Genomic DNA, 21395 nt, shown 5'->3' with positions numbered 1-21395 from the left:
AACAGGAATGTCAACACATTTGTGAACTCATTTTTTGACATACACTTTTGGTGCATATGGAACATTTCTGGGATATTTTATTTAAGCTTATGAAACATGGGGCCAACACTTTACATGTTGCGTTTATATTTTTGTTCAGTATACTTTCATAGTTGCCAACGTAATACAAATCACGAGTAATCCAATGATTGATGAAATGTCAAGGGGATACTGTGCTACTACAATACTACAGACCAAGTGAAATGTTACGCTTGCTACATTGTGACATCTCAAACACGACTGCAAAGCCTATAACCGCATGACTGGGTTTGGATGACGACTTTCTGTATTGGAAATCGTTGGTTTTGTCCACAGACCAAAAGCTACGAACTGAGTCTGTCCCTCAAAGCCGCTCCAAACGGAGCTGACTTTTGCAGTAACGTTAAAATCTTGCAAGCTTCCCATAATGCAATACTAACTAGGGTCTATTCATTTCGGAAATCGTTTAAGAACCAAACAGATGCAAACAGAGCAACATTAGAGTTTCTATTGGACACATTCAGGTAGGTCCCTCCCCGTTTCGTTTGCTTCCATTTTAAGAAACGTTTTGCAACTGATTCGGCTAAATGAATAAGCCACTTTTTTTTAAAGCGGAGTAGCTAGCCAGAGAGCAGAAAACAACAACAGCAGCGTGAACGAGGCTAAACAACGGGCTAGCTAGCTACATGAATAGCGACAACAGCAACCAGGATTTGTCAAACGCAATGCCCTTAGTTATCTTAATTATTTGTCTTCTAGTCGGATAATGTGAGTAATGTCATTTTAAGCTTGGACCAATTATATTTGCTGTTGCATATCGCTTTGCATTGACATTACGAACCTTACTCGAGAGCAAGCTACCTAGCAATCGACGTCTCTCTATGTTTGAATATCTTCCGGCGGCAGCAGCGGTGTCATGAACAGTGGACTCCCAGCTTCAGCTGCTCCACTCGGGGGTGTCGGAATAGCCTGCGTCAAGGTGAAGTTCTGCCGATACTACGCAAAGGATAAGACTTGCTTTTATGGGGACGAGTGTCAGTTTTTGCATGAGGAGCCGTCTATGGCAAGCATGTCCCTTCACAGTGGAGCAAGTCCTGTCCCTTTATCCATGTCTGGAGGAGCCGTGACGTATCCGCTTAGTGCACCCCCGGCCTGCCCGGTTGGGGTACCGAACGTCCCCAAAAAGGGCGACTCTCTGGGGCCTGCAGGCACGGTTCTGGAGGGACAGATGTTAACCAGTGAGTATACTTCGTCTGTTTGTACCCGTCCTATACGACAGGGCCTAGCACAGCCTCATCGGTGGTTGTTGCTTTTTGGGCGTGTGAGGGGCTTTGTTAACACTGAGCCCGGGGATTCTTTGAGGCCTCTTTTCCCCCCCAAAACAGCGTGGGTTAAACATGTTTTTCAAACTTAACTAATTAGTGTCTGAGCGCCAAGCTTTTCGTCCAGAATTTGAGCTCCTTCAGTAAATGCATTTAGTTAGCAATTTGAGTGTTTTTGTATTTGACAGCTACAAGAGATCAGTGGGAAAATTCAGACAATCATTGGCTAATGTAGCTAGCTAACGTTAGATGGCTATGGTTAGAAAAGTTCTCCTGGCGGAAAAAAAAGTTAACGTTTGCGCTCTTCTTGCATTAGGTAACTACTATAGTTAGTAATGCGTGCATCTAACGTTAACTAGCAGAGCTAGTTAATGTTGAATCGTTTTGGAAGCGATTCATTTTATGATGCTTGTCTTCATGCTTAAGGTGACTAGCTAGCTTACATGCTAACCAAACATCTGCTGCAGTGAAGTCAATTTACTTAGTTCCTAACTAGTTAGCATCATCACTTGCAAAATAATTCAACCACCACAGCTGTATTTTATTTGATTTAACTCTGCACAATGCCACGTGTTCAGTTGCAAGGTGGATATTATCATTTGTGCACACGGAAACTGGATAAAGTTGAAGTGTTTACATCTCAAGAAGCGTGCTGATTGGCTACTCATCTGTAATTGTCCTGTAAATGAAGACAAGCTATGGCCTCATGATTACAAAATTAGTTCAGACACTTATGTGCATTACATGCATTTTGCATCACACAACCATTCAATTAACGAGACCCCTCCCACTCTTTATGGGTGATATGTTAGTCGGTATGGCATATATTGTCTGATTCCATAATGTTTTTCAAACATAGAATATGACGTTTACCAGGACCACCCAGACCCTATTTAGTAGAAGCAGGCGGCTGATTCTGAACCCATTGTCTCTGTTCTCTACAGTCCCTGGGATGGAGGGCGGGACCCTGAGCGATGCCAATCTGACCAACTCCTACTTCAGCAGCAGCTTCATTGGGGTCAACGGCTTCGGGAGCCCGGCAGAGTCTAAATACTCTATCATGCAGGTATGACCAGCCTCAGAATCCAACTACACACTGCTGACTCGACAGATACCTACTTTTGTTTCAAAGTGACTTTGAGATTCTTGTTAGTTTTATTTGTATGTATGTGTATATATGATTTGTCATTCTACTGAAGTGTTCAGGTACTTACATCTGCAGTAGGGTCAAATACTGAATAATGGTGCTACTTGGCTGATGTGGTAGAGGTGAACTTATTATTGTATGTTTATCAGAAAGTCTGGTTCAGTACTGGTCTAAAGACAGTGATCTGTATTATCAGGGAACCTTGGCTTTTCACTAGGACCGGGAGTAACAATGGCCGTCTCTCTCTTTTGCGCACAAATCACTCCGAGCCCTCACCTGCCCACTTACACAATGTGTTCATTCACGCTCATTCTTCAAAATAAAAGCCTGAAACTATGTCTAAAGGCTGACACCTTAGGGAAGCCATAGAAAAAGGAATCTGGTTGATATCCCTTTCAATGGACAATAGGGATGCATAGGAACACAGGGGTTTCAAAATAAGAGTCACTTCCTGATTGGATTTTTCTCAGGCTTTTGCCTGCAATATCAGTTCTGTTATACTCACAGACAATATTTTACAGTTTTGTAAACTTTAGAGTGTTTTCTATCCTAATCTGTCAATTATATGCATATTCTAGCATTTGGTCCTGAGAAATAGGCCGTTTACTTTGGGAAAGTTATTTTTCCAAACAAAAATAGTGCCCCCTAGCTTCAAGAGGTTTTAACTGACTTGCCTAACTGATTTTATTTAACTAGTCTTTATCAATATGTTGAAAATTAAATAACTAAGCCTTATTTCTTTTCCTGCCAAACAATGATTATTTAATGAGAATGAGTATAAAATTGTGAATTAGCACAAATTGCACAGGCTGGAATTATTTAGTCATTAACGGCACTGGCACACTGGCACACTGGAGAAGTGTCACGAATCAATCCCAGTTTTAACAGTACCGGGAGGATTACAGACAGAGTGTGTGTGGGCGAGTGGTTTGCTGTTGTGAACAGAGTGCCGTGGTGGTTGGGTTATGGTATGGGCAGGCATAAGCTACGGACAACAAACACGCTTGCATTTTATTGATGGCAATTTTAATGCACAGAAATAATGTTACGAGATCCTGAAGCAAATTGTGCCACCAGCTCATGTTTCAGCATAATGCATAGCCCTATGTCGCAAGGTTCTGTACACAATTCCAGGAAGCTGAAAATGTCCCAGTTCTTCCATGGCCTGCATACTCACCAGACATGTCACCAGTTGAGCATAGTTGGGATGCTTTGTATCGACGCATGTTCCAGTTCCTGCATCTTCGTACAGCCATTGAAGAGGTGTGGGACAACATTACATAGGCCACAATCCAACAGCCTGATCAACTCTATGCAAAGATGTCACGCTGCATGTGGCAAATGGTGGTCACACCAGAGACTGACTGGTTTTCTGATCCACGCCCCTGCAGGTGCATATCTGTATTCCCAGTCATGTGAAATCCATAGATAAGGCCCTAAAGAATCTATTCCAAATGACTGATTTCCTCATGAACTCAAACTCAGTCAAATCTTTGAAGATGTTCCATGTTTATTTTTCAGTGTACATATTTTCGAGTGGCGTCGGGGACACTTTTTGCATTCAGCTATCCTTAATTCTCCTAACCTGCTGAGAAAAGTCCCTTCTAGTCAAACCCGGCAGATCACTAATGGGATACAGCAGTATTATATCTACAATTTGACCAGGTGTATACACCTATGCTGAATTCCAAGACCATCAGCCAGTGATGCAGATACAGTGGCTTCTAATGGGAATTATCTTTGCTTCAGACTGGTTCCTTTTGGGAACATCAGGGCTGCGGTCTTTGCTAGAATATGGTAGCTAGGTAACTAAGATACTTAAAACAGATGCTTACATTTATTTATTTTTTGTAGAGAATCACCAACAGCAGCAGTTCTCCCAGTCTCCTTGACGACGGTGCCAAGAACTTCAGCCACAGCGCTCACGGTAAGAACCCAGTACCTAGAGGAAACTTCATGGAATAGCTCAGTGGTTCCCAACTCCGGTCCTCAAGTACCCCCAACAGTACAAGCACATCTGATTCAACTTGTCAACTAATTATCAGGCCCTCAAATGAGTTGAAGCAGGTATGTTTGGGGTTCTCGAGGACTGCTGTTGGGATCCACTGGAGTATAACAGATCTTTGAAACTAATAACTGTAGAATTATAATTGGTGCAACTTCTAACTCTTTGATTGGAACACCCATGACATCACTGACAGATCTATTCCATGGAACCCTGGCAGCTGGACCAGGTCAGAGTTGTGGGTCGATGGAAAACTCTCCGTGGACAACACAGTCTTCATTCCCTCTCCCTCTATGTCCTCTTCCAGATCCAGGGAATTCCCCCATTTCTTCACTCTTCAGTGACTTTGGTGCTCTGAGCATATCACAAAGGAGAAAGGTGAGCATCACTACCCAGGTTCCTGGTGTGGTCGTCAACCAAGGGGAAGAGTTTGAGCTCCTAAGGGGGAAATGGTCCAAACTAAACCCATCCGTTTGTGTGCGTTTTCTCCAGATTACGACATCCGGTCACGGTTTGTTTTTGTAAACTGTGATGAAGCCAAATCTGCATATAAGGAAAATAAACAAATAGAATATCTGATGAAGGCAAGAAGAACAATGAAATCTAATCCTAGGGTTATGCATCTCTCGTTCTCTCCCTCTCTCCAGGGTCCTAACCCTACAGCCAATGAGTTCATCCCTAAGGGGGTTCCCCGCATGGCCACTATGGTCCAGTCCAGTGGTCCGGCCTTCCCATCACCCCTCTTCCCCCACCTCGGCCTCAGCAGCTCCACCGCCCTCGCACCTGGTGAGCCATCCACTACAAAAAAAACAACACTTAATTCTAACTTAGAACACTTCTAGGTTTTCTCCGTTTGCACTATATTATGGATATGCCAGGTTTTCAGGGTGAGTGAGTTAGCAGTGTAAAGGTTCTCTTGATGTCACCTCCCATTATTCTTCTGGCTAGCCAAGTGAGTTGACTCCATACAGTGGAGATGCTCTATAGGAAACAACAATTTATTATTCAAGTCCCTGCCATGATGAATTCCACCTTAGTCTGTCACTAGTTAGTCATAACAATGTACGTAGGTAATCCAATGAACTCTGTACCTCTGTTTAACACACCCTCTCTGGTATCCCCCATACAGGGATGTCTCTCTCTGCGGGGTCCACCCCCCTCCACTCCCCTAAAATCACCCCCCAAACCTCACCTGCCCCTCGCCGGCGTAGCCACACCCCCAACCCCAATAACCCCAACCCAGCCAACTACATGGTGTCCACCAGTGTGTCTGACCAGGGGGCCCACATCATCCAGAAGGAAACGGTGGGGGGGGACCACCTATTTCTACACGGATAACACCCCCGCTCCCATGGCCGGGATGGTACGTTCCATTTAGTCTGCCCTTACTGACAGCATGACCTATTAGTTTTAATTACTCCATGAATAGGAAGTGCAGCCATTAAATGTGTTTCTGTGCAGGTGTTTCCTACCTACCACATCTACCCCCCCACTGCTCCCCACGTGGCCTACATGCAGCCCAAAGCCAACGCCCCGTCCTTCTTCATGGCTGATGAGCTCCGACAGGTACGCACACCCTCTCTTCCTCCACCTAGTTCTTTCTGTCTGAAACACACACTCTGTTTCCATTTCTGTTCTCTTTTTCGCCCTGTCTCCATATTAGTGTCTCTCTGTCTGTTCTAATCCTCCAATCTCCCTCTGTGCTGTGTTGTCAGTGTTGATAGCTGATGTCATTTCCTGTGGTTCCCTCTAGGAGCTGATTAACAGACATCTGATTACCATGGCTCAGCTTGACCAGTCAGAGAACACAGGTAAAGCATCCCTTCCCTGATTGCCTCAACCGAGGTGGGTGGGGGCTGTTATTGTCGTTGTATTGATGGTATGGCCTCTGTCCATTAGGCGTTTCGCAGCAGACTGAAAGTGAGACTCGCATCCTGAAACGTGTCGTTGTCTTTAGTATTCCTGACAGTTCACACAAATAGTCACTATAGTTGGTTCACAGAACACTGAAGTTGTCCAAGTGTCAAAACTTGTAACTTAAGATGCGTGCTAACTGATGTAGGTTATTTTGGTGCTGTTTGTGTGCTGGTGTGTTGTCATGCCGTGTATCGCTGTCCTAGGTGTTCCATCTGAGGTGGATAGCTACCACAGCCTGTTTCCCCTGGAGCCTGTCCCCCCTCCCAACCGCCTGCAGAAGACCAGCAACTTCAGCTATATCACTTCCTGCTACAAGGCTGTCAACAGCAAGGACGACCTACCGTACTGCCTGAGGAGGATACATGGTGAGTTGCTCGTATGACACAAGATGAACACACACACAATTTTAAATGATCTTCTATTTGGTATGAGATGTGTTTTCTTTCAGTCTTTGAAAATAGAAGGAATCTTGAGTGGTCATCTTCTTTGAATGTCTTGTGCGTCCAGGTTTCAGGCTGGTGAACACTAAGTGTATGATGCTGGTGGACATGTGGAAGAAGATCCAGCACTCCAACGCTGTTACCCTGAGGGAGGTCTTCACCACCAAGGCCTTTGGAGATCACTGTGAGTCGTGTGTATGGGTGGGGCGGCTGTGTGTGTGTGTGTGTGTGTGTGTGTGTGTGTGTGTGTGTGTGTGTGTGTGTATATGTGTGTATATATGTATGTTTGATCCTTAAGAAGCCCCCATGATAACCTCCTGTTTCTCTCAGCGTTGGTGTTCTCCTATGACTTCCATGCGGGGGCAGAGACCATGTTCAGCCGGCACTTCAACGACCCCGCGGCCGACTCCTACTTCACCAAGAGGAAGTGGGGTGAGTCCCCCGACCCTTCCCCACTGAGTCCGACGCACCCACCAACACACTCTCCGTGTCGACCCACTTCTGAGTTGTTTTGAATACGTCATCACACGGCAATGAAAGTCGGGCTTTATCAGCGTGTCGCACGGCAGTGTGCATTTTGATATACTCTTAGTTGTTTGAAAACAGAATGTTTTCGTACATATTGAGGTATATCTTACCTTGCTACAAAGGATCCTATTACATAGGCCATTTCTTTCTCGACAAGCTGGCCACCTTTTCTACTATAGTAGATTGATATGGGCTAGTGATTTTGCTGTTCTTTACTTGTCTTGTTGGCTGAGGAACATGTACATGTGGGCAGTTACTCGAACATGTTCAAAGTGACATCAGAATTGGATAAGAAGGACCGCACATCATTGCATTCTCCACTGGCATGTTCTGGTAATATGAATGACCATATTCTAAATGTGATTTGTGTCATTCTGAGCACCGTGGGTAGACGCCCTGATCAGGTTACACACCCAATGCATATGGGTCTGGTAAACTTTCTCAAATGTCTGGTAGATTAAAATGTTGCCAGTCAAAATGTCTGGCGCCACATTTTCCTAACCGAAACCAGTGTGCTTGCCAGTGTGGATGGTTTCTGTGTGAGGGTTGGGAGGAGGAGTGTTCCAGCACTGACAGTTGCTGGTCTGTGTAAGGGTGTGTTGATGGTGTGTTCAAGCTGTAGTCAGGGGAAGCTGTGGCTGAAAGTGATCCCGAGACTGGTGCTATAGCTACCAGCCAGGCCCAACTACCTGCTATAGGAGGGACACAGCCAGAGGAAGCAGAACCTCTGGCCTCACTGACCTCACGGCAACAAGTGTTTAACTGTCAGTATTACTGTCACACCACAACACCCCTCTGTGGCCTCACAGCAACAATAAGGGTCATACTAATAGCTCTGCAACTCTATCGCAATACAGCAACACAAGTGTTCAACAACTGGGTGTTTGAAGTAAGCATCTGACATTTACTGTCAAGTTGATACCATTTGTTTTGTTAAACCCTTTTATTGGAAAGCCTCAATGTAGGGTGTCCAGCCACTCTGCCCAGAGTTGGTGGAAATGTGCTTTGATGATTTTACTTCCTTGTGTTGTAAAATCCATTTTCACCAAGACCAATGTTCTGAATCGTTCAGTGGGGTCTTTCTCTAACAACATTTTATATCCAAAAAGTCTGATTTCGTAACCTAACCCATCTGAAAATAAGCACCAGTGGCGCTTTCTCGCAGCGACTTGAGGATTTTACATGTTGTGGTCGTCATTTGCAAAGTTGTTTTTGCAGTTTGCAAAAAGTCAAATGAACACTAACTGAATTAAATGTCAAATAAAAAGCTTGTGGTAAACTCAGTGCTCCATTGACATGCGCTTGTTTTTTGTGAAAAATCTTTGAAAAAGAACACAAATTTCACATTTAATATGAAAAACGTAAACTCCACATATGAAAACTAGCTACATGCCATGTCTCAATCTATATGTCTCAATCTATATGTCTTACCTCCTTGTTTTATGTCCTCCTGGTTGGAGAAGAAAGGTGAGTTCGACGGTGAGCTTGTCACTTAGGCTGGATGCTGTGTGAGAATTAAGCCCCCCCCACCCTCTGGCCTCCATTGATTTAGTCACTGTAATACAGGCCACCCTACAGGGGTGTAAGAACACCAATAACTGTTGAGTGGATTATGATCGAGACATGGGGTTTGGACCATTTGGTTTTCTTAGGCGTAACTACACATTTTATTTTAACCATGGACACCCTGCTCAATATGTTTAGTCTGTTTCCTTTCGTGTGTCCTGTTCTCCCCCCGTAGGACAGCACGAGCCCACTCCACCGCGGCAGCACGCAGGTCTGCTCCCCGAGTCTCTGATCTGGGCCTACATCGTCCAGCTGAGCTCAGCCCTCAGAACTATCCACACTGCTGGTCTGGCCTGTAGGGTCATGGACCCCAGCAAGATCCTCATCACCGGCAAGACCAGGTACACACCTCACAGACACGCATCGAGCGCAGACACACATTGCTGACCAACGTTATTGATCCCAGCAAGATTCATATTGTCTGAAACCAGGTGTAAACACAGATGTTGAATGTGACAGTGTGGTCAGAGAAACTGAAGTGTTTTTCATGCAACCTCTGACCAGTCACAGTTGCTGTCTCTGGTTTAGCCCTGCGTTCCTTGCTAGAGAACTGTGCAGAAACCAATGTGTTTAAGCCCCCTGATGTTTGTTGTAATGCTGATAGTATCTGCTGGGTTATTTACTGTAAAGTGAAAGCAGAAGTTCTATACTAGTCCTGGCTTCCTTTTCTCAGAAGGGGGAGGAACCACACGCTGACATCCCGCTAACGTTAGACACACTCAACATGCCTTTTTCTCCCTGCAGGTTACGAGTGAACTGTGTAGGGGTGTTTGATGTCTTAACGTTTGACAACAGTCAGACCAACCATGTGACCCTCATGCCACAGTACCAGGTACAGTAACCCCCCACATGTCAGTCTGGCACAACATGGCCTAGTTCAGCTTCAAGTGTTTGTTTTTTTTCTCTTTTTTTCTGGAAAACCTACCAATTTTTCTTCCCAAGATAATTGTAAACCCCTCCTGGTCATCCTGGTATTTCTGTTCAAATGCAATTTTAAAAGCACAATACCAGTGGAAATGAGATCTGATCTGATTATACCACTATAAATGGGGAAATGTACACATGAATCCTGAATCTAATGGTTTCTGTTGCAATTTAATCAACTCGAGTTCTGTCACCACACTTTTGTTGATTTTTAGCCTAGTTTATGAAGCACGTTGGCCAATTTTTGGTAAAATATTGTTATTACAGCCTAGTGAAGATGACATTATGTTTAGCCTCTGACTGAGATGTTAAGATATCTTGTTGCTAATTTTCTCCCTCCATGGACCTGGTTAGCAGGGGAAATGAACACTGTTGTGGTTATTTTTACTTTGCGTATCGACTTATTGTGGTCACTTTGTTAGAGAACATCAGATTCTCTGCTAAACAAAGAAATGAGCACATAGATCTAGTAACAGATATTCCACACCATGGATTAGGTTTGGGCGGTATACCGGTTTATTTGGGAATGGCCACGGGACGGTTTTTCAATACTGTTGAAATTATTTATTTTTAGTTATTCAAAATCTGTAGCTACTTTTTAAAGTAAATACCTGCAGTCAACTTGTGCAATACATTAGGAGATAAAGCAGATCACGTTCTTCATTTCACCTGTCACGTTATTTTACATTAGGAAGCTTAACGTAGTTCCCCTCAACAGTTGAGCCAGTTACGTGTTTGTTTGTAAATAGCACAATGGGAGAAAGCGGGAGCAGTCCAGGTGTGTGTTGGCGGTTTGCGTTTTTATATTGAAAGTCAACAGTGATCAGGGAAATGAGCGTACAATGAAAAGGGAAGTTATTTTTTACAAAGAATGATGCATGGCCGTCATATTTCTAATGTTTATAATATAAAGAATGTAGCCAGCTACAATGGGTGGGGCTGAAATAGCCGAGTACACTAACTTGAAGGGGTGTCCACATATTTTTGTATATATATATATATATATATATATTAGTGCAACAAGCCTAAGACCACCATGCGCAGTGCCAAGCGTTGGCTGGAGTGGTGTAAAGCTCGCCGCCATTGGACTCTGGAGCAGTGGAAACGTGTTCTCTGGAATGATGAATCGCATTTCATCTGGCAGTCCCGACAGACAAACTGAGATTTGGCGAATGCCAGGAGAACGCTACCTGCCCCAATTCATAGTGCCAACTGTAAAGTTTGGTGGAGGATGAATAATGGTCTGGGGTTGTTTTTCACTGTTCGGGCTAGGCCCCTTAGTTCCAGCGACGGGAAATCTTAACGCTACAGCATACAATGACATTCTAGACGATTCTGTGACTCCATCTTTGTGAAAACAGTTTGGGGAAGGCCCTTTCCTGTTTCAGCATGACAATGCCCCATGTACAAAGTGAGGTCCGTACAGAAATGGTTTCTCGAGATGGGTGTGGAAGAACTTGACCGGCCTGCACAGAGCCCTGACCTCAACTCCATCAAACACTTTTGGGATGAATTGGAACGCTGACTGCAAGCCAGGCCTTTTCGCCCAACATCAGTCCCTGACCTCACTGATGCTCTTGTGGCTGAATGGAAGCAAGTCCCCCTTGGCAATGTTCCAACATCTAGTGGAACGCTTCCCAGAAGAGTGGAGGCTGTTACGGAAGCAAAGGGGAGACCAACTTTATATTAATGCCCATGATTTTGTAATGAGATGTTTAATAAGCATGTCCACATACTTTTGGTCATGTATAACTATATGAGCTGGGTTGCATGTCTTTGCAATTTAGTTTATTTTCATTTGTGCACGTTAGCATGTTTAGCTAGCAGCCGCCATGGTTTTTCGCCATTACTTGTGCTAATTTTGTTAGCATGCTGGTAACAGATGCCCCATACCCCCCTGTTCTAAACTGGTAATACCGTGTATGACGATTTGAACATCTGGAACCGCCCAACCCTACCATGCAGAGTTTCAGCACCATGGATAGCGCCGCGGTTGATCAATTGGCTGCAAATCTGACTAGTAAAACCGCCATGCTCTGGTTTTTGTTAGTGTTACATCATGGGAAAAAAATAATATATATATATTTACTTCCTCAAGCAATATTGTGGACACAATCTATCAGCTGTCTTGTAACCATATTTTTATATTGTGTGTGTGTGTGTGTGTGTGTGTGTGTGCTCTGAGTTTTGCCTTGCTGGCCTGATTTCCTTTTTGAAATGGTTGAGTTGGCCCCTGGCTGTAGTGTGTTCTGTTAATTGTGTGTGTGTGTGTGCTCTTGCAGCAAGCGGACCTGATATCCCTGGGCAAGGTGGTGTTGGCCCTGGCCTGTAACTCTCTGGCTGGCATTCAGAGAGAGAACCTGCAGAAGGCCATGGAGTTGGTGTCTATCAACTACTCATCAGACCTCAAGAACCTCATCCTGTAAGACACACTGACACAACATATACACACACACACACACACACACACACACACACACACAGAGACAGAACCCATCCTTGAAAAGGACGACACCGAGTCCTCCCCTAAGCCATTTCTCACCGGCATCCGCAACACCCGCAACACACTCAGATATACAAGTGAACACACTGTTTGCACTGACACAAGTACTCAGTCACCACCTGTTTGTAGGTATCTGTTGACAGAGCAGTCTAGGCTGCGCAGCGTCAATGACATCATGCCCATGGTTGGAGCTCGCTTCTACACACAGCTGGATGCATCACAGATGAGGAATGATGTCATCGAGGAGGACCTGGCGAAGGTACACTAACACACACACCTGTGATGCCACCTCTGCTATGTGGGAGTGGTGGTAAATGGAAGGAAGTCACGTGAGGAGAAGTGTTGAGGGGGGTGAAAATACAGGATATTCAGCATCTGCTGTTCTGACCTTAGACCTGGGGTGTGAAACCACTGGCTGCGGACTGTCCCCCCCAAACCCACTGCTTAACACCCCCTCAGCAGCGCTACTCTTGAGTTTTGTTTTGGTGCTTATATCAGGAAACCGAGTAGTGTGTGTGAACTGTTCTGCAGTCTTCAGCATTAAACAGAAAATGCCACCTTTCAGTCCATTTCAAATGCAACACTGTCTGTCCATCAGTTGTGTGTGTGTCTACATGTTATCAGTACTGTTCTGAACATCAATGGTTCATATTACTGTGTATGTATAGTACAGGTAACTGCCAAAATAATGTGAACACTTGAGTAAATGAGGGAGACAGTATATTGTAAGCAGGTGCTTCCACACAGGTGTGGTTCCTGAGTTAATTAGGGTCATGTATAAACATGCCCATTATTTTAGCTAGAAGAAATTTCAGTGACTTTGAAAGAAGGGTGTCAAAGGAGTCTCAGTCACCAGATCTCAACCCAAATGAACACTTATGGGAGATTCTGGAGTGGCTCCCGAGACGACTGTTTTTCCATCAACAAAATGCCAAATTATGGAATTTCTTGTGGAAGAATGGTGTCACATCCCTCCAATAGAATTCCAGACACTTGTAGAATCTATGCCCACAGCTGGCTGCACACGAGCCAATTGTAATGCCCATGGTCAATTTGGTTTGACATTCCTTATCAATATGGCTAGTTAGGGACCATCCGTACATTATCTGTGTATGTGGGACAATATTGAAAGATGTCGATGGCTCCAAATTCCAATGACTTAAGCCAACTAAATGGTAGAAATTCATATATGAATATTGAAAGCATTTAATGAAGCAACTAAAAGATGTGTAACATGATAATATTGTCCCATTTACTACTAGCCCCAGAGATGTTATACAATATCAAATCAACTTTGCCACGATCACACACCAGCCGGCTGAATGAAGTTGGCCAGCACTACCTAGCCTCTGACTTCTTCAAGACACAAACTGGTTAGACTGTTTCAAGTTCTGTGAGGGATTGTGACTGTACAAACACTTTCCAGGTCCGTACACGAGACCCCAACATTATCCCCTCCCCCACAAAGACAGCTGTTACCTAATATATGACTTACACAGTTTTATCTCTGTTGTAGGAGGTCCAGAATGGTCGTCTCTTCCGTCTGTTGGCCAAACTGGGCACCATCAACGAGAGACCAGAGTAAGTACTGAACTACTCCATTAGGACTGGATTTAGAACATCTGACCAACTGTTTCTCACCTTCATATCACACTTCTGCTAATGTGTGTGTCAGGTTTCAGAAGGACCATACGTGGTCTGAGACGGGGGACCGGTACCTGCTGAAGCTGTTCAGAGACCACCTGTTCCACCAGGTGACCGAGGCTGGAACCCCCTGGATAGACCTCAGCCACATTGTTTCCTGCCTCAACAAAGTATGCCAGCTCTCCCTGCATCTTTCTCTCTCTCTCTTTCTCATGCCCTTCCCCTCATTCCCCCTCTGCCGTGCCCTTCCCCTCATTTCCCCCTCTGCCGTGCCCTTCCCCTCATTTCCCCCTCTGCCGTGCCCTTCCCCTCATTTCCCCCTCTGCCGTGCCCTTCCCCTCATTTCCCCCTCTGCCGTGCCCTTCCCCCATTTCCCCCTCTGCCGTGCCCTTCCCCCTCTGCCGTGCCCTTCCCCCTCTGCCGTGCCCTTCCCCCCCCCTGCCGTGCCCTCCCCCTCTGCCGTGCCCTTCCCCTCATTAATTTCCCCCTCTCCATGTGAGCCACCTGTCTATTCCAGTATGTCTTGTTGCTCAGCTGGCTACTAGTCTACCAGTACTCTCCCCTCCTCTCTGTGTAGCTGGACGCGGGCGTGCCTGAGAAGATCAGCTTAGTGTCTCGGGATGAGAAGAGTGTTCTGGTGGTGACCTACTCGGACCTGAAGCGCTGCTTCGACAATACCTTTCAGGAGCTGCAGCAGGCCGCTGTCGGACCGCTGTAGCGCCCCCCCACCCCCCCCCCCACAGGCAGCGGGGTGGGGCTGCCTGAACCGTACAGCACATTATTGCACTACAGCGGAGGACCAGGCGCATAGTGATGACATCTTCAGCGTGGCGAGAGAGGCAGAGGGGGTGGGACTTGCTGGACCTCAGTCACATACACTGTCTTGGCAACCAGGAAGGCTTTTCTAAAGCTGTTTTTTTATTTTTCCTAAAATCCCGCAGCTGCGATGACAAGTAATGGACAAAAACGGAAGCTGTAACGATTACGAAGGCTTAATTTTTTTTAGACTTGGGGAACAAAACGGATACTAAAAAATAAAACCACCACGTGGGATTTCACTTTTTCCTGCTTTTATTTTTTATTTTTTTCTAGATATTTTTTTCTCCCTCTGTGGAGGATGGACTAAGATGTTTGACTTTTTTTAATGAATGTGAGTGGCCTACAGGCTGCACCTACCGAGAGTGGTGAACAGACACACACACACACACACTGAGAACCTAATATAAAATCAGGCTTTATTTTTACTGTGTCTTCCTGCTGGAGACCACACCCCTTCATACCAACGCACTAAGAGACGGGACAGACCACTGGACGCTTTCAAAGGGGGTGGTCAGGGAACCCATTTCTGAAATGGACCTCCTTGCTTGTCGGTTCCCACTCAAAAGGACAAACCACTGAGTTTTTGGGTAGAGTGCTGGGTTGGGGACTCAGACAGACCATTGGTCAATTCAATGCCTTGATGTGGAGGTCAAGGATCATGCAACATTGAGGTCATGTGTTAGGGAGGCTATTGCGTTAAACTGTGGTTTCTGTTGGCACTGAGGTAGGGTTTTGTCTAGAAGGGATACATTTTTTGGCAAAATTGACTTTTTGTAGCAGGTTTAGGATAACTTACACCGCAGTTTAGGAAAAGGGTCAGGGTTAGTTAAAATGCACCAAAAATCAACTTTTTCCATCAATTTGACAAAAGCTGTATCCTATCCAGACATGATCCTTAGGAAGGGGTATCTTCTCCCTGTTTGTTATATAGCGCAGGGTCATAAAAGCAGCAGGCTCCTTAATTGCTTCATGATGGACACTATTGTGGAAAATGTTGTGACACCAATGATGAACTCCGTGAGATGGAATATTTAGGTCTGGCTCGTCAGCGCTGGGATGAAGCCCACGGACTGGGCCAAAACTAGAGAATGGTGCCAGTTCTGCCTCAATGTGGAATGTCCTTTTCTTTGCCTCTTTCTCTCTTTATCTGCTCCCCTGCTTCCTTCCCCTGAGGGGTCTCTGCCAACCTCTTCATTTGAGAATAAGTGATACTTTAAAATATATATATAAACCCCTTTTTTTTTTTTTTTTTTTTTTTTGCTGATTCCCCTCATTTTGTTCAGCTGTTGTGCAGTGATGCATGATGGGACATGGAAGGGAAGGTCTTTCTCCCTCAACACAAACGTTATGCTGTGGACCAATTCCAGCTGGGGTGGGGACGGAGGGGGCAAGGAATGGGACAAAGTGGTCAGTAAGAAAAGGTTTTAATAACATCTCATTTTATTTGACCATTTAAAAAAAAAAAAAATCATGTGAGACAAAATGTGCTCGAGACACGGAGCAGCGACAACCAGGAATTTAACCTCTGACCTCTCCCAGTGGTCACCTGGGATTTTCCCCCTGAAGTGCACACTTATTCAATCCCTCTCATGGTTTTAAAAATAAGGGATTGGCGTGAGAGATGATGGAAACTGCTTATACCAATCCAATGATTTTAAATTCACAAGGGGTAGTGAAGGAGTTTTACTCTTCAGGAAGAAAAATGTAGAATTTGGGAGAGGGTGGGTAAGATTGGTGAGCAGTAGCTGATGCATTCAGAAACAAGGGTCTATTCAGAAGGGTGACACGTTCAAAGAGTTTTAGATATAAATGTATTGTATATATCATAGACTTCTAGTCACACGAGATGAGGTAACTGTCTGTACATCACTGTTCTATGTGTAACATATTGGACGGTCCACCCCATTGAATAGACCTTCTGTTGAATGGGGTGGAATTCTCTCAGGATGACGGACAGCTGGAGGGGCCCGATGACTGAATGTGTTTGGCCGTCATTGGTCGCCCTTTATCCAGTCAGATCGATGTGGACTGGACTCTAGGTGGAGATACTGTGGGGGAAATTCGTGAGGTGATAGATGGTCCTAAGCACAGATTTAGCATCAGTTTACTCTGTCCAACCTTACCTGACCTACTTGGGGATGTCAACATATCTGACCCTATGCCAGTGATTAGGGGCATTTTCTACCCAATACTCCATGAGGCGACATGGGAGTTGCCCCATAGCACAGATCTAGGATCTGTTGAGTCGACACCTAGCCTATCCTGAACCATTTAGGAGTTGAAGAGTAAAACTGACTGTAGATCAGTACTTAAAGGCCACTTGATCTAAAACCTGCTTGGAATTAGACTCATGTACTGTTTTCAGTGAAATGATGGAGACCGAAGACGTATTTGGTGAATGTGGTGCTTAGAACCCTAATTTTAAACATGTCACACGCATCCACCCTATCAATATCCCCCAATCCACCCTATCAGTATCCCCAACAACTCATGACACTCCGACACACGCCTCTCCCCCCCACTACACTACTCTGACACACGCCTCTCCCCCCACTACACCACTCTGACACACGCCTCTCCCCCACTATACCACTCTGACACACGCCTCTCCCCCACTACACCACTCTGACACACGCCTCTCCCCCCACTACACTACTCTGACACACCCCCCCACTACACCACTCTGACACACGCCTCTCCCCCCACTACACCACTCTGACACACGCCTCTCCCCCCACTACACCACTCTGACACACGCCTCTCCCCACTATACCACTCCGACACACGCCTCCCCCACTATACCACTCTGACACACGCCTCTCCCCCCACTATACCACTCCGACACACGCCTCTCCCCCACTACACCACTCTGACACACGCCTCTCCCCCCACTATACCACTCCGACACACGCCTCTCCCCCCACTACACCACTCTGACACACGCCACTCCCCTTGCCTCTCCGACACACGCCTCCCGACACTCCGACACACGCCTCTCCCTCCCCGACACACGCCTCCCGACACACGCCTCTCCCTCCCGACACTCCGACACACGCCTCTCCTCCCGACACACGCCACCCCGACACACGCCTCTCCCCCACTACACCACTCTGACACACGCCTCTCCCCCACTACACCACTCTGACACACGCCTCTCCCCCCACTATACCACTCCGACACACGCCACTCCCCCCACTACACCACTCTGACACACGCCTCTCCCCCCACTATACCACTCCGACACACGCCACTCCCCCCACTACACCACTCTGACACACGCCACCCCGACACACGCCTCTCCCCCCACTACACCACTCTGACACACGCCTCCCCCCACTATATCACTCCGACACACGCCTCTCCCCCCACTATACCACTCTGACACACGCCACTCCCCCCACTACACCACTCTGACACACGCCACCCCGACACACGCCTCTCCCCCCCCACTACACCACTCTGACACACGCCTCTCCCCCCACTATACCACTCCGACACACGCCACTCCCCCCACTACACCACTCTGACACACGCCTCTCCCCCCACTATACCACTCCGACACACGCCACTCCCCCCACTACACCACTCTGACACACGCCACCCCGACACACGCCTCTCCCCCACTACACCACTCTGACACACGCCTCCCCCCTATACCACTCCGACACACGCCTCTCCCCCCACTATACCACTCTGACACACGCCCTCCCCCACTACACCACTCTGACACACGCCACCCCGACACACGCCTCTCCCCCACTACACCACTCTGACACACGCCTCTCCCCCCACTATACCACTCTGACACACACCTCTCCCTCCCACTATACCACTCCGACACACGCCTCTCCCCCCATACCACTCTGACACACGCCTCTCCCCCCTATACCACTATACCACTCCGACACACGCCTCTCCCCCCCCCCACTACACCACTCTGACACACGCCTCTCCCCCCACTACACCACTCTGACACACGCCACTCCCCTTGCCTCTCCGACACACGCCTCCCGACACACGCCTCCCGACACGCCTCTCCCTCTCCGACACACGCCTCTCCCCCCGACACACGCCTCTCCGACACACGCCTCTCCGACACACGCCTCTCCGACACACGCCTCTCCGACCACGCCTCTCCGACACACGCCTCTCCGACACACGCCTCCCGACACACGCCTCTCCGACACACGCCTCTCCGACACACGCCTCTCCGACACGCCTCTCCGACACGCCTCTCCGACACACGCCTCTCCGACACGCCTCTCCGACACACGCCTCTCCGACACACGCCTCTCCGACACACGCCTCTCCGACACACGCCTCTCCGACACACGCCTCTCCGACACACGCCTCTCCGACACACGCCTCTCCCGACACACGCCTCTCCGACACACGCCTCCCGACACACGCCTCTCCGACACACGCCTCTCCCTCCCGACACACGCCTCTCCGACACACGCCTCTCCCTCCCCGACACACGCCTCTCCGACACACGCCTCTCCGACACACGCCTCTCCGACACACGCCTCTCCGACACACGCCTCTCCCGACACACGCCTCTCCCGACACACGCCTCTCCCGACACACGCCTCTCCCGACACACGCCTCCCCGACACACGCCTCTCCCGACACACGCCTCTCCCTCCCCGACACACGCCTCTCCGACACACGCCTTTCCTACAAACATCTACAATCACCATCTTAGTATGTTGTTTTACCCATCTTGTGTTCATTGTCTCAACTTTTGCAATATTGTGTGTACAGCAGAAATTTTAATAAAATATACCAAAACACAGTGTGTTGTCTTAGTGTCATGCATGTGAAGACCAGAGGATTGTCTTGACAGTCAGTGTGATAACGCTCCTTTACTTCAACATTTTTAGATGTGTTTGAATACATACATACTTGTGTCAGTCAGGGCAAATGTCAGGGCTATTAAACACGTTATACAGTACTTCTCCATAGCTCTGCATCGACTGGTCTAACATATATATATATATATATATACTGATTTTAATGATCACTGACAGCAGTTGCCTGCCTTGACACAATTTCATGAGGTTAACATATTGTAAATAAATAGGTGAAACACTATTTTCTAATGAATACATTCTTCCAGCATACACGTGTAGGAACATCATGGTCAGGTCACTGGAGGCAACCGAGGTTCCTCTGAGCTCTATAGGCTGTACCCATATAGAGATGAGCAACTATACTAAATAGAATGGTACATGGACATGTAGTGTTGCTGCATGTGAAAACACGATCATGGATTTAGTGGTGTGGGTGTGGCACCCTATGCAGGCCTCAGTAATTCACATACCTTACTCCTGTCCCCCTGAGGAAGCTACAGCATCAGATACAATCTGTAGAGGAACTGTTTCCTTGGAGTGAAGTCATCTGATAGTATGTTATGGAGAAAGGAAGCACTGCATCAATAATGAATCTGACGAAGAGGGAGGTAGGTAGGGAGGAAGATGGCCTAAAGACAGAGGTGAGTGTTTAGATGGAGTGACAGACGAGGGGTGATGGTGTGCTGGGAGGGAGGAACCAAGGCAGTTCTAACCAGAGGGAGAAGTGTGATATGATAGAGTTGTCAGAGGGAGGGGTAGAGGAAGGCAGAGTTGTAGTCGGGTGGAGGGGAACAGCTCTCCTCGGCGTCACAGTCGCATGGGAGGACAGGCGGCTCGTCGTCATGGAGACCAGTGATGTCATTACACATGCAGGGCACCAGGTTCTCCCTGCACGTACTGATGGTAAAGGACCTGCCAACACCCCTCAATCATTATCAACACAGAACACAAAATACACTCATTTGTAGTCAATGAGGGGTTGAAGGTTAGAGGTGGTTACCTTGTGAGGCTCTTGGCGCCGCTGGTCCATTTGAGGCGTTTGAGTTCCTCAGAGGGTAGAACCATCCCGCTGTCTCCCTGCTCATCCTGAAACACACCAGTTCGACACAGTGTGTGTGATACACAGCAACACACCAGACACCTCAGTGACAAGCAGTGTGTGGTGTGAGTAAGAATATAAATGTGAATCAGTGTGTGTCCTCACGTCCGGGCCAGGCGGGTCCTTGCTGGGCAGTTCCTCAAAGGTCCTGAGTGTCGCTGTGCTCCTGGTGTTCATGTAGCTGGGACAGAATTAAAACATGACCAACTACAACCCATTGGACTGTACCAACTGTCATGTTTCTCTGTTTATGGGGGTGTTCCTAGCCTTACCCTAGGCTGATGAGTCTGTGTGGATGCAGGTCAGTCAGGGAGCTCTCTGTGGAGTCTCTCTGGACGCTGCTGTCTGGGTCTCTCCCTCCACACAGGAACGTGCCCAGGGGAATGTAGTCCTTCCCATCCTGATCATAGACAAGGTTCAATGCATAGGAAAGAGAGAGAGAGAGAGAGAGAGAGAGTGTGTGTGTGTGTGTTACCTGTTGAACCCGTGCTTCCAGCAGGTCTCCCAGTGTTTCCACTAGGCCAGTGAAGGTGGGGCGGTCTGAGGGGTTAGCCTCCCAGCATGCCAGCATGGTGCTGTAACTACAGACAACACACCAGTTATACTCACA

The 21395-nt window shown here is 47.2% G+C and overlaps 2 protein-coding genes across 7 annotated transcripts in view; one reads left to right on the top strand and one right to left on the bottom strand.

The window, feature by feature from the left end:
• The first annotated feature begins 562 nt into the window (after positions 1-562).
• Positions 563-16327, top strand: LOC112227492 (PAN2-PAN3 deadenylation complex subunit pan3). The gene is given in 19 exon segments (XM_042308659.1): positions 563-1256; positions 2285-2406; positions 4342-4414; positions 4800-4870; positions 5140-5278; positions 5622-5800; positions 5802-5855; positions 5954-6058; positions 6246-6303; positions 6613-6774; positions 6917-7033; positions 7180-7281; positions 9119-9284; positions 9688-9775; positions 12150-12289; positions 12500-12629; positions 13887-13951; positions 14046-14184; positions 14592-16327. Coding segments are annotated over 19 exon segments (2373 nt in total). The 5' UTR covers positions 563-934; the 3' UTR covers positions 14733-16327.
• Positions 16328-19678: 3351 nt separating this feature from the next.
• The window catches only part of LOC112227702 (vascular endothelial growth factor receptor 1-like), a 116574-nt gene continuing 114857 nt past the window's right edge, over positions 19679-21395 (bottom strand). For 5 of the 6 annotated variants that reach the window (XM_042308651.1, XM_042308653.1, XM_042308655.1 and 2 more), the window contains 5 exons: positions 21261-21366; positions 21058-21185; positions 20891-20966; positions 20687-20772; positions 19679-20598 (listed from right to left, as the gene is read on the bottom strand). In XM_042308651.1, coding sequence (XP_042164585.1) covers positions 20430-20598; positions 20687-20772; positions 20891-20966; positions 21058-21185; positions 21261-21366 — 565 coding nt within the window. In that variant the 3' untranslated portion in view covers positions 19679-20429. The remainder of the gene's footprint in view (positions 20599-20686; positions 20773-20890; positions 20967-21057; positions 21186-21260; positions 21367-21395) is intronic. The other variant, XM_042308652.1, reaches the window with a different exon arrangement.

This window comes from Oncorhynchus tshawytscha, linkage group LG29, assembly GCF_018296145.1.
Source record: "Oncorhynchus tshawytscha isolate Ot180627B linkage group LG29, Otsh_v2.0, whole genome shotgun sequence".
Taxonomy (NCBI): domain Eukaryota; kingdom Metazoa; phylum Chordata; class Actinopteri; order Salmoniformes; family Salmonidae; genus Oncorhynchus; species Oncorhynchus tshawytscha.
The sequence above is the reverse complement of the archived record's forward strand: the minus strand, read 5'-3'. Positions and strand labels throughout refer to the sequence as shown.